The sequence below is a fragment of the Dasypus novemcinctus genome, chromosome 12, assembly GCF_030445035.2.
Source record: "Dasypus novemcinctus isolate mDasNov1 chromosome 12, mDasNov1.1.hap2, whole genome shotgun sequence".
Classification (NCBI taxonomy): Eukaryota; Metazoa; Chordata; class Mammalia; order Cingulata; family Dasypodidae; genus Dasypus; species Dasypus novemcinctus.
The window spans coordinates 79,890,579-79,908,315 of NC_080684.1; the positions used below are offsets into that span (position 1 = coordinate 79,890,579).

General features: G+C 35.7%; 1 protein-coding gene across 2 annotated transcripts in view; it reads right to left on the reverse strand.

Annotated features, from left to right (window-relative positions):
* The window catches only part of NTN4 (netrin 4), a 115,672-nt gene that overhangs the window by 75,300 nt on the left and 22,635 nt on the right, over window positions 1-17,737 (reverse strand). For both annotated transcript variants that reach the window (XM_058308562.2, XM_058308561.2), the window contains exon 3: window positions 3,708-3,986. In XM_058308562.2, the coding sequence (XP_058164545.1) occupies window positions 3,708-3,986 (279 nt within the window). The remainder of the gene's footprint in view (window positions 1-3,707; window positions 3,987-17,737) is intronic.

The window sequence follows — 17,737 nt, forward strand, 5'->3', positions numbered from 1 at the left end:
AAGGTAAATAAGGCTGCCAACTCGAATCCAATACTTGCCTCTTCCAATCCAATACTTTCTTGCTTCTTCCTATTCCCTTCCCCCAAAGAAGTGAAATGATCCTAAAATCTTACAGAACTTAAAAAGCAGACTAAAGTATTATTGCCTTTAAAGTCCTCAACTCTCTATCATTAGCCATCACAAATTCTAGCCCATAAAATCAGATTTCACTAATTACTTACTTGTCCTAATAACAATTTTACCCACAAATGAACTGGCATATTTTATAAAGCAGGGACTCTTAAACTTTAGTGTGCATCAGGATCACCTGCAGAGCTTGTTAAACACAGATTCCTGGGCTGTACCTCCAGAGTTTCTGATTCAGGAGGTCAGGGATAGGGCCTGAGAATTTATATTTCTAACAAGTTTTCAAAGTGGTGCTGATGTTATGGGGTCCTGAGACCACACTTTGACAACCTCTGCAAGAAAAACTGTGCTCAAGAAAGTTAAATTTGTACCTATGACAAGTTGACTTGGAAAAATAGCAATGCTTAAGAGGCTATCTTTCATTCTGTAGGTACAATTTATGAACCCAGGTAATCACAGTCACACATGTATAAGAATGGTGTCCACCAGTACACAAGTATAAGAGGACAATCGACTTTATGGCTGCATTCTTAATGAAGCAAAAGACTACTCTTTAAAGGTGCAATTTTGTCAGCTAGGCAAGTACAGGAATAAGAACATCACATTCAAAAGGGGCAACTATTTCCAAATTCAATACCAGCTTGTTACACTCCAGAAAAAAAAAAAAGACATATATATATATATATATATATATATATGATGCACTCAAACTTAGGGGTGGGACAAATCTGACACCAGAATCATTTATCTTTCCAACTATATGCCTTTGCTGATCCAATTGCTTATAACATTTTAAAAAACAAGAGTAGAGACAGCTAGGAATCTCATGGAAATGGATCCCTGAAAGCAACATTGCCTTGGCCACTTAGCTGTTTCTTACTTCTTTCCTGGCCCTAGCTCTAGGTTTGGCTTTGACCTGGTTCAAGAACATGGCTATAGTTACAGCATAAGGAGCTACCACCACTGTTGTAGAAGTTGAAATCAATATCAAAACTGGGCAACAGGATGTCACAAAAGTAGTACTATTTTTAAAGGAAATTGTTTCCAAGATTAGAAAAGAAATAAGGTTTCCATTCTCTCCATTCTCTTGGGTCTTCTTGGATGAAGACATCTCTTTCTATGGTCCTTTTGAAATGGAAAAAAAACCAAAACACTTAATATGTAATCTCCTTTCTTTGGTTATCCAGATTTTCTTTTTTTGATGGATAATTTTCTTGATGGCAGAATACTGTATAGAATAGTTCTATTATAAGGCTCCTGCAAAATTCTCTGATAACTTTGGATAATTATCCCTTGTTGAGTTCAGTGGAACTAATAGAAGCTTCTAGAATTTTCCCTTCAGTCTTAGAAAGCATTGCTAACTCTTTGGAAGTTTATGTTTAGATGTCTTGCTTAAAAAGAAACTATTATTTTTAAATAGATATATATGAAATGTTTTATAAGGCTTTTGAGATCTCTGGTAATTTGGTTTGGTCAATCAGAGTCATTTGTATTGTCACATAGATCATTCACTTCACAAATATTTATTGAGGGCTGACTCTGTGCCATGTTATGGTGGCTTCTAGGCTTGTGTCTGTCATTTGCTCAGAACTCTATCCTAAAATAGTCCAGTAAGGCTTGGACTATAAGAGACTGTTGATTGAGCGAGCACAAGGCCTACATGCTCTTCTTTCATTAGTTTTCTTAAATATAATGGCAGGATTTATTCACACTCTATCTTACATAAACTTTCTAATTTACAGGCCAGTAGGTTGACATGTCTCTAGAACAACTGGATTTTTTTCTTTTCTTTTGTTTTAAGTAAACTTTAATTAAACTTTAAAACTGTTAACTGTAGTGTATAAATTACATTAATTGTATTTTCCCCATGTATCACCATATTCTAAACACCTTGTAGTAGAGAAACATTCTTATATTTATATTATTAACCACAATCCTCATCTACCACCAAAAGTATTATGTTATACAGTTCCTAGATTATCTTATAACTGTTGTTAACCTCTCTAGATTACCCCTTTCAGACACAATGACATTTATAAATTCATCAGTGTGTGTAATACTCATTGTAATGTGCTACCATCAACTCTATCCATTACCACATACTTACAATCAACTTTATTAAACATTCTCCATACATTCAGCATCAGCTTCTCCTCAACCCACATTCTATCTCCTACTAGCATATATTCTATAGTTTAACTCTGTACACTTACTCATCATATTTAATTCATAACAGACCACACAATATTCACTTATTTAACTCAACATAATATCCTCAAGGATATTTTCTATTATTTTCTATTTGACTCATACCTGAGCCCAATTAATTTAGATATACCAAATTATTTCACATTTCATTTGAAGCAATATTAGTCCAGAGATCCTTCAGAGCCTGGAGATTAATAGGTGTTTGTTGAGTGAACACTGCATTTTCTTCAACTCTGGGAGCCCCAGCTTCACTTACATAAGTAATGGTACTGACTGCTGTCTTAGTCATTTTAGTTAACCCCAATGATGACCTACACTCTGCTGATTCAGCCCAACCAGCACAAACTCTCCTGCTGGCTAAATGGTTCATTGCCTGGGTGGCCCAAATCTATATCAGGGCTGGGAGAAAGATGGAAGAGTGTGGAAGTCTACCCTTTAGGTCACGAAATAAGGATACTCTGACGTATTGTAATTTCTATTTTGTTGTTGTTCAGAAGTATTAAAGCAAAATGTAAAATTAAAGACTTGAGAGCACCCTCCTATTTGTCTTCTCCTTGCTTAATCTCCACCCATAAACTCTGGACGAATCCCAAAAAGGTGCTTGCTGTCTGAGCATCTCTGTATCTTTTTTGGAAGAAGGTGAGGTGAGGACAAATAAACAATGGCACTAATTTTTCATTATCTCCTTATTCTTATGTTGCTATCATGCAATCAAACACCTATAGTGTATCTACTTCTGGCTCAGGTGATGCAGTAAGCTCTGAGGATACAAAGATTACACAGCCCCTGTCTTTGGGGATATCATGGTCTCCTGGGGGACTCAGACAAGTAAAAGTTCAGAGGAAAGCACAGGGAGATGTGTGAAAACAGAGGAAAGAGAGCTTGCCTCTGCCTTGGAGTGAAGAGGGGGTCAGGCCACTCTTGAGAGAAGAGAATCACTACTCATTCCTTTGGCCAGGCAGCAAAAGATACCAGGCACGAAACTGAGGTTCTTATTTTTTCACTTTAAAATCTACTCCACAATGGTCCCCATTTACTGTCAAAATTGGCTTCTGTATGATAATGCCACTAATATGATTATGTCAGCATCTTGCTACTGCTCACCTTACACTTTATATCTGAAGGTCATGATACTGAAAACTAGCATGGGTATTTTCACTGAACACGGAATCTGGTTATCATGACTACTAAAATTCTGAAATTGAAGATTAAAAAACAAATTAATAAGCCTTTACAGGGTGGCTATGGAGTGGAGAGAGTGAATCAGAGGAGGAAGAAACAAGAATCCAACTCTAAGAGAACTTAGAGTACAAATGCCCAAAGCTGAGGGTCTTATGATTTGTTTTTCTTAGGTGAGGCCTTAGTTTACATACCACATGAAATGCTCCTGGTGCCTTCACAGGTCTGAAGCCATCAACAGGTACACATTGATCAGCGTGGCCATTACAGAAGCAGCTGCCCTTGACAATGAAATCATAGATTGCATAGTGTGTAAAATGCTGAGGCTTTACATTCAGGTCATTTCTCTGACAGGGACAAGGCTGTCGTTTCAGCAGCTGCACACGGAGGTTGGTGATCTTCAGCTGCTCCTGGATTTTGGCACTGTATGGGTTCTCTGCATCATACGGTGGTAACAGAGCTCTGAAAATAACCTGTAAAGGAAAAGAAAATGGCATGTGTGTACAGGACAGTGTGCAAGCCCGACTCTGCTTACCCAATCTAGTCCTAGTTTGATTTTTACTTTTTGTCATCTGGAAGTGATAAGATAACAAGAAGTGTTCAGACCTTGAACACACCTGGGGAAGTGCTGTCCTGTTAGTCCAAGGAACGTATGTGCTGCTTGTTTGGAAATAGAAGAATTATAAATAGAGTAACCAGCAGAGACCTAAAAATTGAGATGAAGCCACCCGTGCAAAGATTTGGGCGAAGAGCATTCTGGGCAGAAGGTGCAGCAAGCATGAAGACCTTGAAGTAGAATCAAGCTTGGCTTGTTCAAGAAATTACAACCAGGCCAGTGTGCCTAGAGTGCAACGAGCAAGGGGAGAATGCTGAAGAGGAAGAGACAGTATCTTATAATCACATGTAGTGCCCTTTGAAGGCAATTAGACAACTACTCTAATTGCAGTGGGAAGCCACTGGGCTTTAGGCAGAGAAGTGATACGACCTAATTTGCATTCTTAAAAAAAGATAACCCTCACTTCTGTGAGAATGGGTTATAAAGGTAAAGAATAGAAAACAGAAGGTCAGTTAGGAAGCTATTGCAAAATCAAGATCCAGGAACTTTTATTTCAAGTGAGGCTTGACCCTTTCCATATAGATGCTTTGAAAGGCTATTTGGCTCACAAAGTTCTGAAAATTTCTTAAGCATTTCTTGGCTTTTAAAGATGTATTAAAACTCTATTCACAAAAATATTTTGATAACCATGTAGTATGAAAATAAAGTAACTATTAAAAAGTAGAAATCCTATTTTGGGAGGATATATCTAAAAGAAACTTTCCACAAATAAAAACTCCTTTAATGAACACCTTGGATATAAATTTTCATTTTAGAGATCAGTTTTATACTTCAGCAGTATGAAAAGGCAAGAATCAACTGTATAGGATCACATCTCCAGGTCCACTGGTACAGATCTGTCCTCAATGAAAGATAACTTTGGGGTTGGAGGCAGCAATAATTCAATGGACACTTGGTCTCCTACGGTCTGTTCTCCATCCAGCAGCCTGAGTGATTCTCTGTAAACCAAAGTTGAATCCCTTGCATATATCCACTCCCATCCAAAGACTTCCCATTTCTTTCAGAATAAAATATAAAGAACCTGCCTGTTTTTGCTCTTAGTACTTTTTACTGCCTGACAGGGTATATTTGTAGTTGTTTATTGGTCTATTGTCTTCCCAGTCTAGAATGTAAACTCCATGAAGGTAGGGACTTTGTTTCAGTCACTGCTGTCTCCCCAGCACCCAAGACAGTACCTGGACATAGTAGGTATTCAATAGATTTTTGATGAATAAATTGACTAATTATAACATTGTTCTTGGAATTCATGCAATAGGTGAGATTTTTTTACAATGAAGTCCTTTTTGAATTTCAAATAACAAAACTTCCACACATAGAGTCCTAAATGGATTCACATACTGAATTTTATGATATAGCACCAGAAGGTGAAGTATAAGAACTACTATTATAACAATAGTAGTAAATAACTGAATAATTAACTAAGTTTTGAACTTAAAAAAGTTAGAAAAGTTGCACCTTAAACTCAATGTTCTGCCCTGTTCATCCACATGTAAAATGGTGAGAAGCAACATATTATGCAGTAAAATTTTCCAGAAGTAATGTCATATATTTGAAAGTCAATACAGAAGCAATGCCTTTTTCTTTTAATAATAGCCTGAATTAGAACGTGATTTTATATTTTGAATCATTAAAAAAAAAAACAATAAAACCCAGTTTGAATCCATTGTGATCTTTATGTGGAACTTCTTTTCAATAAGACATCCCAAGTATTGGCATTTCTATTAGACATTCATGAAGAACTCTTGCTCTAAATAAAATAAATGATGTGGCTACCTCCTATTTTATCAACCACAGTAAGACAAGGACATGGGAAAGTGCTAACGAAATAAGCACCTCACTGAAAAGTCTGTGGTGTCCTCCTTCTCTCTGTTGCCTGCCCACCCTTCCTTTTCCTGAACATTGGTGGCCACTGTTTGCTCTCTCCTTTCCTGTCTTGACATTTACCCTTGCCTGCCTCCCCACCCCATCCGCCCATCACACTGACAATTGCTCAGCACATTGCAAGGCCAGGGGAAGATCTGTCAAGGTTCATAGGAACTTAGAGGCCCTTTCGCTTCCTGAACCCAGACTGTGGAAACTGAATGGTGGCTCTGTGCTTGGTGTGCATGACACCACAGTTGGCACGCTGGTATCAGCAGGGAGGGACAGCATGACCTCCGGGACTGCATGCTGGAAAGGAGACAGCAGAGTGCCACAGACACAAAAGTGAACGGGAATTTAAACCATGAAATCTTTTCTCCAGAAAAGAGACGCCTTAATCTGATACCCTGGGAAATGGATCTACCCTGCATCAGGAAACAAAGAGTGCGCCAATCCAGATGCTTCAAACTTCTGGCAGGTCGCCCTTTGGGTCCCACCCAGTTTTTCTTCCAACTTCCCCAGAAGAAGCCTGCATGGTGCTGCTAAAATGAAGTAAGAAAAGGTGCAGAAACCCTCTGTATAGTTTCAGCCTTTTACATTCTTGTCTCCATAAGAAACAGGATGTATTTATAGGCTCATCACTGTTCCTCTGCCCATGACCACTTCTGAATATACAGTCCCAATAAGATATATTTAAAAGCCAGAAGGTGACCAGGGTCAAGCTTATTTTGATATTTCAAGCTTGTTAGTACTATTGACCAGGACTTTGTGATCTTATTTTTCAAATTTAAAAAGTTTATTACTTTTTAGTGATTAATGATAGTTCATTTTTTAAAAATCTGTCATTCAAAATGTAGAAGACAATAAGTACCTACAATGTGATCCACCCCAAACACAACCAGGGGTACCAACTCAGTATCTTTCATCAACTTTCTGTATGCATACTACACAGTTAGAATAAAATGTAAACAGCTTTGTTTTAACTTAACAATAACTTTTGAATATATTTCCAAGTCAATAAATATACCTCTACATCAGTGGTAATTAAAGTGTGGCCCCTAGGCCAAAAGCATCAAAAATCAACTTGGGAACGTGTCAGAAATGCAAATTCTTGGGCTCTATCCCAGAATACTATACAGAAACTCTGGAGGTAGGGCCCAGCAATCTGTGTTTCAACAGACCCACCAGGTGATTCTGAGGCCAAATAAAGTTTGAGAAACACTGCTATCCAATTTTAAAAGCCTGTCTAGAATTCCATAATATGGAGATGACATAATTTTCTGGCCAGGCCTCTATTTTTAGGCATCTAGGTTCTTTCCAACTTTTCAGTAGTACCAATTGTGATTAACAATCTTATCACTAAAACTTTGTGAACATTTCTAATAATTTCCTGAGGATGCATTTCTAAATGTGAAATCAATGAGTCAAAGGAAATGTATAACTTTTACAATATCTGACCTTATGAATGAATCATGGACTCTGTCCTACCTAATCTTTGGAATCTTCCCATTTCTCTGGTATTGCCTGACTTCTTCTCTAAGCCTAGGATCCTTCAAACTTTGCCTGAGGATTTGGATTCTTTGCTCAGGTTCTACCATATCTTATGCTCCAATATAACAAAGATACATAAAACTCTCAGCAATACTGGTAGTAGAAATAGCATTCCATATGTATTATTTATGCTCTGAGATAAAAATTTTAATGGAATATCAACACAGTGTGAACAGAATATGGAGTAAATATTAGGAATTCAGTTTCATAGTCAAATTCAAAGCTGACATATTGCTCCATATCTAGAATTTTATTGACTATGTTGAATCATAATAATTAAAGAAACTTAGTTATCACATGACAAAACATTTCTTTTTAATCGCTAGCTTGAGAAATAGTTCAGATACAATTTGACAACCCATCCTGTAGACTCCCCTGGCACTTGTATTTACATCCCAATGATAGCATTTTTACATTGCTGTATTGTATGGCCTATTTACACTAGACTCAGTACTCAGATGGCAGGAATCCTGTCTACCTGGTTAACAGCCATGTTCCCCAGCACTTCCCACAGTCTCAGGCACATTATAGCATTTTTTAATCACTGTTGAATGAATAAATGAATGAATGAACTATTTCTCCAAATACCATTTTAAAAAAGAGAAGTCAAGCAAGGAATTGAAGTTAGAAGAATAAAGAAAGCAAGATGCTCTTACCCAAAGTTCTGCATTCTTGATAAGTATTATGTCAATCTGATAATCTGTGCCTGTTCATCGGAGTGTTTAGACCATTTACATTTAATGATTGTTGATGTGGTTGTTTTAAAATCTACCATCTTGCTATTTGTTTTCTATTCTGTTCCCTTTTTCTTTATTCCCTTATTTCTTTAGGATCCCATTTTTATCTCCTTTGTTGGTTTATTAGTTATAACATTTTTAGCACAGTCTACCTTTAAGAAATAATTACCTCTTCATATATAGTATAAGATTTTACAGCAGTATACTCCCATTTCTTTCCTCTTAACCTTTGTGTTATTATTGTCATGCATTTTATTAATTCTACATATATTATGACTCCACAATCCATTTTCAGTCAATTATCCTTTAAAGAGATTTTTCAAGTAAGAAAAGATGGTTTTATATTTATCAATATATTTTCCCTTCCTGATGTTCTTTTTTCCTTTGCATAGGTTCAGGATTTCATCTAGTATGATTTTCTGAACTTCCTTTAACATTCCCTATAATGAAGTTCTGCTGCTGATGAACTTTTTGAGGGCTTTTCTGTCTAAAAAAAGTCTTTATTTCATGTTCTTTTATTTTTTATTTTTTTAGGAGGTACTGGGGATTGAACCCAGAACCTTGTACATTGGAAACAAGTGCTCAACTACTGAGCTACACCCATACCCCCATTTTCATTTTTTAAAGATATTTTTGACAATTTTTCTTTTCAGTGCTTTAAAGATCCTGTCCAACTATCTTTTGGCTTGCATTGTTTCTTATAAAAAGTCTGTTGTAATTCTAAATTTGTTCCTCTGTATGTAATGTATTATTTTTTCTTTGGCTACTTCTAAGATTTTCTCTATCTCACTGGTTTTAAGCAATTTAATTATGGTTTGCCTTAGTGTAATATTCTTTATTGTGCTTAAGATTTGTTGCACATCTTGGATTTGTAGATTCATAATTATAATCCAGTTTGGAAAATTTTTAGCTCAATTTTATTTCTTAATTATTTCCCTGTCCCTTTTTCTCTCTCCTTTCCTTCCTAGATTTCAATTACACATGTACCAGATTGCTTGAAGTTGTCCCACAGCTCACTGATGCTCTATTCTTTCTATTTTGTATTTTATCTTCCTATATTTCATAATGATCATTTCTATGTACTGCACTTTATCAATATTTTCTTCTGCAATGTCCAATCTATCAATTCTATTCAATATATTTTTCATCTCAGACATCATATTTTTCAACATTCGACATTCAATTTGTTTTTTTCCTGTTTTCTATGCCTCCTTAACATGCTCAATCTTTCTTCTGTGTTTTTGAATATAGGTCATATAGTTTTAATAATGATTTTGATGTCTTTGATTGCTCATTCTATCATTTGTGTCATTTCTAGGTCTGTTGCTACTGATTTATATACACTTTTTCTCCTCATTATTGGTTTTATTTTCCTGCTTCTTTCCATGTCTTAACTGGATGCCAGACATTATGAGTTTTACCTTGTTGGGTGCTGGATATTTTTGTATTCCTATAATATTCTTGAGCTTTTCCCAAGGATGCAGTAAAATTACTTGGAAATAGTTGGATCCTTTTGAGACTTGCTTTTATAAAGTAATGTTAGGTGGGTTTTGTTAGTGTAAGAGTAATTTTTCTCCTCTATTGAGGCAATACCCTCTAATTATTCTACCTGTTGCCCCTTGAATTATGTGGTTTTCTATTCTAGCTGACTATTCCTGACCCTGTGTGATCTCTGGGGCTTGTTCCCTTTGCTGCTTTTGGGTGGTTTTTTCTCTGGCCTTGGTAGTTTCCTTACACACATGTATTAATCAATATACAGCTGAATATTTGCGGGGCACCATTTGCAGATCACTGCAAATACAAGTCTCTCCCCTCTGGTCCTCTGTCCTGCAAAATTTAGCTACTTTGGCCTTCCCAGACTTTCAGCTTCTTAATTCAGTTAGTCCATCAAGTTCTACCTAAGTTTCTCTAAGCAGTAAGCTGAGACAATTACAGGGCTCACCTCATTTGCTCAGGGGTCATTGTCCTCTGCGCCTAATGTCCAACACCTGAAAATTATTATTTTATCTCTTTGGTCCAGTGTTTTAATTGATTTGGGCAGGGGGATAAATTTGGTCATTTTTATTCCATCTAAGCTGAAAGCTGAAGGCTAAACACCCTAAGCAGGTTAACTTTATAAAAATACAATTTATAAAACTGTTCATTGACTATACCCTAATATATACAAATATTGTAGAATCATAGATTAGATGTTTTATAAAAAATCTAGAGGTATGGATAAGAAAACATGAAAAACAAATTAGTTTTTAAATTGGACATAACAAACTAAGAAATATGAAAAATAATTTAAAATGTAAGTATCTAAACTTTATTCAATAATCATGTATTAGTAATTTTTATCTTTCAACAGATATATAAAGCATTACTATAACTTTATGTGTAATTTATGATATTTAATATAATCTGCTTTATATATTTTTTATGTTTATACTGTTTGATGCATCATTTTATCACCAAAACCTAATACAGTATCATATAGATTCTCTATAATATAATGGAATGAATGAGTCAATACAGGATTATGTTAAGGCAGGTTTGTTTTAATTTTCTGATATAAGAATAATAGAATAATTTTAATAAAATTTTCTCTTTATAATATACACGTAGGTCATAAGAGGAAATACTTGGGACAGAGTACTTCATAATAAACATTATCATTGTACAGAATATTTTAGATTTATGTTAATCTTACACCATCTCCAACATAACTGGTAAAATTTTATTTTATAGAAAAACTGATTTAATGTTACTCAATATTAAAGCATTTTTGAGTGCCAAATTTAAATAATGTATTTACAGTAATAAAATTACACCAACTGCAAGAATGATTACAAAATATTTAAAGAGAAAGCTTTGGAACTATAACCTAATATAATCTAATAAAAAGACAAATCACCTTCACAGTAAAAACTATTTCTATATATGAAAACTCACACTTCTTCCTTGCTCTTTAAGCCTAGTTAGAATAGCATCTATATTGAGAAACATTTCTGAGTCTATTGTAAAGTCATCATTTATTTTATTTGGTTGTTAACAAGCAAACAGCATCTGGTTAATTCAGTAGAATCTTATTACTATACATTGAAAAACTATTCTGATTATTGTTAGGTTGGTGATATACCTAAGACCTAAATGTGGAAACTGATCTGTTTGTCTCCATCATTACTATTTATCTAGCTAGCTCAAACTGATAACTCTCAAACTTTTTAAGTTTATAAAATTAAGTGGGATTCACACACTGTAGTTTTTGTATTGCCACCTAATTGTAACAAGAAAAGTTTTACTTCAATTGATTTCTGAAGCCAATTGCTGGTATCATTTAAGTTGAAGATTTTAGGAATATGAGTAAAAAACTCAAAGGAGCATAAATTCTGTGGAATGAGTACATGTACCCTAACATGTTCTTGAAATAGGCTCTCTGCTTTCATGGCTGGATAGGTAGCCTTTTGAAAGTACGTGAAGATTCAGGCTTTTAAAGGGTTGCAGTGAGTGGGAGTTCTAGTTTCAAGGAAATAGAAGGCTAGACAAAGAGAAGATAGCATCACTGACATGTGGGCGTCTGCAGTGGAGCAGCTGGTTGGTTTAATTTTAGAACATTGGTCCTTGACTGTGCCACTTTAAGTGAAGCACCTACTTGTCTTAGAGAAGTGTGTCTGTCTTTCAGGCAGCACCAAAATTCTTTCACTCACACTCTGGAGCATTAGACACCCTGTTTCATCAGATAGCCCACCTTTTAAAGTGAGAGAGTCTTATCTACTCAACTAGTCCTTCTGAGATAGGGCAATAGAACCTAATAAAGCTCTCAATGGAGCAAGCGGAAGAATGCAGTGCACTCAAGTGACTTACTTGTACGATAATAACCTCAATTTGTAAGTACACAAAAGCCTCCTTGCATGTTTGAAGGGCATATTTACAGTTTCAAAGTGATGAAAAGGCAGCTTCTTAAATCTTCAGGGAGAAGGGAAATGACACAACTGCAAGGAGGAACAACAAACAAGAGGAAGACCAAAATAAAAATAAAGATTGGGACTAAAAATAAATGAAAATTTCTCTCTAATGGATGTGGAATCCTAGCTTTTCCTTTGCGCTCAATACTATGAGTCAAAATTTGAATGTTAGAAGAGTCATTAGCAATGAGTGATGTAGTCCAGCTCATGGAAACTGAGGCTTAAAGTGAATTTCCAAAGGTTGGTGACAGTTAAGATTAGAACTCAGGCTCTTAACTTCAGTTTAATGATTTTTCCACCATATCCCACTTTATACTTGTTTTTACAGCTAGCTGTTTCTGGATTAAAGTTACATTTAAAATATACAATAAAAGAAAATGTTATATGATTTATCTCACTGCCAGTTGCCATTCTAATATCAGATGTGACTAACTGTGCCACCTTTATTTTAATAATTGATATGACTAACTTGATGAAAGCAATGGTAGATTCCTTCCTGGCTCAGGGATGCAATGAAGATTTTTAAAAAGGTATCAGATATTGAAATGCTTTGAAAAATCACTGCTCTTTATAAATAAAATTGTTTGGTATGTACCCTTTTACTGGGAGCCTGCTTTGTTTTTTCCAATCTCCCCTTTTTGCACCTGAGTCCCATGCGTGGATGCAGACCAGTGGTTGGGATTCATTGACAGGCCTTGAGGTAGTATCTGTCTGTAGACCTGGTAACTCAACAATATTGCTTATCTTTGTTTCCTATCACTATGCTTGGCTGACATTTTGGAACACCCTGCTACTTTATCTTGAACTGTCTATACCTTCTGTTTGATTGACCTATGCTGGAAATTTCTGCACCCTTGAACACTACACCCTATCTGTCTGGGTGTAACTCTATTGTCTACTGGGCTTATCTCCGTATCTAGCCCTTCCTACTTGGAAATGCCAGGACCTGATCATAAACTCCACCCACACAGTATATCCCCGAGTAGGTTAGCTTATGTTAGGGACCACTCAACTCCCACCTTACCCCTCAAACCTGTCATTTAGCATTTCCTATTTATTCTACCATCTATCTCTTGAGTTTGTCCATTTTTCTCCATTTCTACTGTCTCTACTCTTAGGCCACCATAAGTCTCATCTGGATTATTATAATATTTCTCAACTGATCTCCTTACTTTCTCTGCCCACCCCTCCCACTCTTGTTCCCTTTGTTTGTATTCAACATTACACTCCAGTCATACTGAACCCCTTTATGTTCCTAGAAATGTCTATGATCTTCCACCTCTCCAGGTCTTGTTAATGCTATTCTCTTGCCTGGAACACTTTTCACACCTCTACCATCTCAGCTACTTCCCTGACCCATTACTTGACCAACTCATACCCATTTGTTTTAGCAGCCAGGAATCTAAAACAGGGAAAAGCTAAAAGTCATCAGAGCTAGAGGAAAAAGTAGAAAACATTGCCATGTGCATTGCCACATGACCAAAGACTGCTGGCAGCCAGCTCCAGAATGTTACAGGCTTCATGGAGAAAGTATCACTTTGTGGCCACCTCAATTTTGTACTTCTTCCTAGCCTCAAAACAATGCCAATTTTTAAAAAAATGTCAGTAAATTTCCATTTTTAATTCAACCCATTTTATGGTATTTGTTTTAGCAGCCGGAAAACTAAAACAGTTTTTGGTAATGGAAAGTGGGTTGCTGCTATTACAAATACCTTAAAATATAGAAATAGCTTTGGAATTGGTTAATGGGTAGAAGCTGGAAGAACTGTGAGGGATCAGCAATGAGTAAACACTGTAGAGAAAGTGTATTAGAGAACAGATAAATAATCATGAACAGAATGTTGGTAGAAATATGGGTGTTAAAGGCACTTCTGGTGAAGCCTTGGAAATGATAACTATGTTATTGGAAATGGAAAGACAGGTGATTCTTGTTATAAAGTGGCAGAGAACTTGGCAAAATTGAGTTCTGATGTCAAATGGAAGGTAGAACTTGAAAGTGATGATATTTAGCTCAAGATTCCCAAGCCAAGTGTAGAAGGTACAGTCTGGCTTCTCTTGCAACTTTTAGTAAAATGCACAAAGAAAGGAATAAGGTGGAAAAGTCTTAATTGATGAGAGTTCTAGTTGCTCCACATCCTCATCAACACTCAATATTGTCAGTCTTTTTAATTGTAATCTTTATAGTGAAAGCAAGCAGTGTCTCACTGTGGTTGTCATTTGCATTTTCCCTGCTGACTATTGATGTTGAGCATCTTTTCATATGATTGACATACATCTTCCTTGGTGAAGTGTCATTTCAAACCTTTTGTCCATTTTTTTATACTGGTTATTTTTATCGTATGAGTTCTTTATAAATTCTGATCTATAAATATGTATTCAGACATGTGATTTGCAAATACTTTCTTCTAGTCTGTGGCTTGTCTTTTCATTTCCTTAATGGTATCTTAAAAGCAGCAGTTTTAAATTTTATTAGTTCAATTACTCAATATTTTCCCTTATGGTTTGTGCTTTTTGTGTCCCATCTAAGGAAACTTCACCTAAGTCAAGGTCATATATGTTTTCTCCTGTATTTTCTTTTAGAAGTTTTAAAGTTTTAGCTCTTACATTTAAGTCTATGGTCCATTTCAAGTTAATCTTTATATGGTGTGAACTAAGTGTTGAGGTTCTTTCTCTATTTTGCATATGGATGTCAAATTGTTCTAGAACTTTGTTGAAAAGACTATTCTTCATAAATCATCTTGGCAACTTTGTTTGGTGTGCTTTTCTTTATGTTTCTTTTGCTTGAGATTTACTGAGCTTCTTAGATCTGTAGGTTTATAGTTTTCGTCAAGTTTGGAAAAATTTTGTCTATTATTCCTTCACCTATATTTTTCAGTTTACTGCTCCTCCTTTTAGACTCCAGCTACATAAAATGCTTAATATAGTCTCATACATTACTGGTGCTCTTTTTATTCAAGCTTTTTTTCTCTCTGCTACATTATTGTATAGTTTCTATTACTATGCCCTCAAGTTAACCAGTCTTTTCTTTGGCACTATGCAATCTGCAGCTAATCCTTTGCAGTAGATTTTTAACTTCAAATATTACATTTTTCATCTTTAGAAGTTCCATTTGGATCTTTTTTATATCTTCCATTTCTCTCCTTAACATATTCATGTTTTCATGAACATTTGGACTATATTTATAATAGCTCCCTTAATGTCCTTGTCTGCTAATTCAACCAACTGTGTCATTTCTGTTTCTATTTCTATTAAGTGACTTTTCTTCTGGTTAGAAATCATAGTTTCCTTCTTTTCATCCCAGGTCATTTAAATTGAACATCAGACACTATGAATTTTATATTGTTGATTGCTGGATTTTGATGTATTTCTCTAAGAAGGGTTAGGGCTTGTTTTGACATGCAGTTAATTTACCCAGTAGCAGTTTTATCTTTTTGGAGACTTGTTTTTAATTTTTGTTAGAGTGACTGGAAAGTAGCCTTTTTCTAGGGCTAATTTAGCCTCACTACTAAGGCCTTCTGAGGACCCTTCTGAAGGCTCTACCTCGTACCTATGAATTATGAGGTATTTCCACTCTGACTGGTGGTAACATGAACTATTCCCAGCCTTCTGGGAATTGCTAGCTTCCACTTTCTAGGGGTTCTTTCCCTACTTTTGTGGAGTTTCGGCCCATGCCTATGCAGCTCAGAATTCAGCCAAAGATTTGAGGAGAACTTTCTATAGATTTCTGGACCTCTCTCTCTATGCAGTTCCCTCTCCTCCAGTATTTTGCCTCCACACTTATTGTCTTGGCCTCCTTGAGCAATGTCCCCTTAACTCAGTAACAACACTGGACTCTGGGTTCCCCTTTCCTATGCTATGGCTTGGAAATGCCTCCCATAAGTAAAATGGGGCAATTACAGGGTTTGCCATTTTTGCTTTTTCTCTCTCAGGAATCATAATCTTGGGCTGCTTGTTGTCCAGTGTCTAAGAACACCTGTATCATATATTTTGTCTGGTTTCCCAGGTTTTTACTCTGGAAGGTTAATTCCCATAGCATTTATCCTTTATAGGCAAAAGTAGAAGTCCCTTCCCCTCTTATTTTAAGAAGCTCCTTTAGTGCAGGTGTGGATACCTTCTATAACTTATGGAGGGTCAAGTATGAGACAAAAGTAAAAATCTATTTTATTTTAAGGAGATCAGTTTGAATGCTTAAGTGTAGTTACTTTTTCTTATTCCCTCCTTTATCTACCTCTTTTTCCTCCTTAAAGGGTAGAAGATTCTACTTGAGATTTTTCACTTGAGAAAATGAAACTTGCAGGGATTTCTTTTTATGTAATTTGTTGTAGTTGGCAGTATAGTCAGTATGTAAATAGCAATGTTTCAGATATTCATTTTTTTTATAAAGTATTTGAAAATTACAATAGCTCCAGATGAATATTTCACTTCTTGACTCAAAAGTTTCTAGACATTCATTTTGGCCTAACTAACTCATTGAACATGATCAGAACAAAGCTATTTATACTCTTCTATGCCTCAGTAACTTGATATATCAACGTACTTTAATGCAGAAATGTAAAATCCAATGTATTGTAAAAGCGAATTTTCCTGAGGTAGGACAATAGAGATATTCCTTTAAATGAAGTACATTAAGAGTCATCTTAGTTCTCTAATTCACCTATAAAACCTAGTCATACTAGAAAAAAGATAAGCCATGAACACTCAGTCCTTAATAACCATTCTTTAAGTCTACCTAAAGATACCTATATTGCTATAAACACATGGTTCTATTATCCCTCACTTTAAGGGTGAGACAACATGTAAACCCTATCAAGCCTAAATGCCAGTGAAATTAACTGTAAATTGTGGCAAAAACTTTTAGCTTTTTTTTTTACATTGAAGGTTTTAAACTGGCTTTATTCCCATCTGTTTATCCCTTCAATTAATCTTCCTTATAAAAATGCATATGTATAGGTTAAAAATAAACACTTCCCCTGACTGTGTGCCACAGCAAACCACAGTTGGCAATTAGTTTGACTTTAAAACCAGGTTTTTTGTGGAACACATGTGTGCCTATTGGGGGATTTCCAGAATATACTTTTAACTTTTCATTCAAGAGGCTTAATCTGTAACAACCAAAATGTTCTGATTAGAGTTTTTTAAGAAAATCAAGATTTAAACACTGTTACTCTGGTGGCGAGATTCTGGCTACCAAACAAATAGACTTCAAAGGACCTTCCAACTTGCCCTAAGTCATAGACAAATATTTGCTGTTAGCCTAGTACTAGGTAGCATAGTACTGGGCCACTTTGTCCTTTACTTGCAGGAGACCTTGGCAATAGATATTAATCACCACCATGAAGTTTCCCCAGCACTGACAATCTCATATACCTTTTCCCCATTAAGTTTCAGTCTGAAGTTTGAGGATTAGTTGTAAGAGTTGAATTAAGGAAGAGAACCGAAAGCTGAACTAGAAGAACCACAAAGAGACTTGCAGAAATAAGGACCAGTAATTGGTTTAAAAAGTAAAAAGTGGA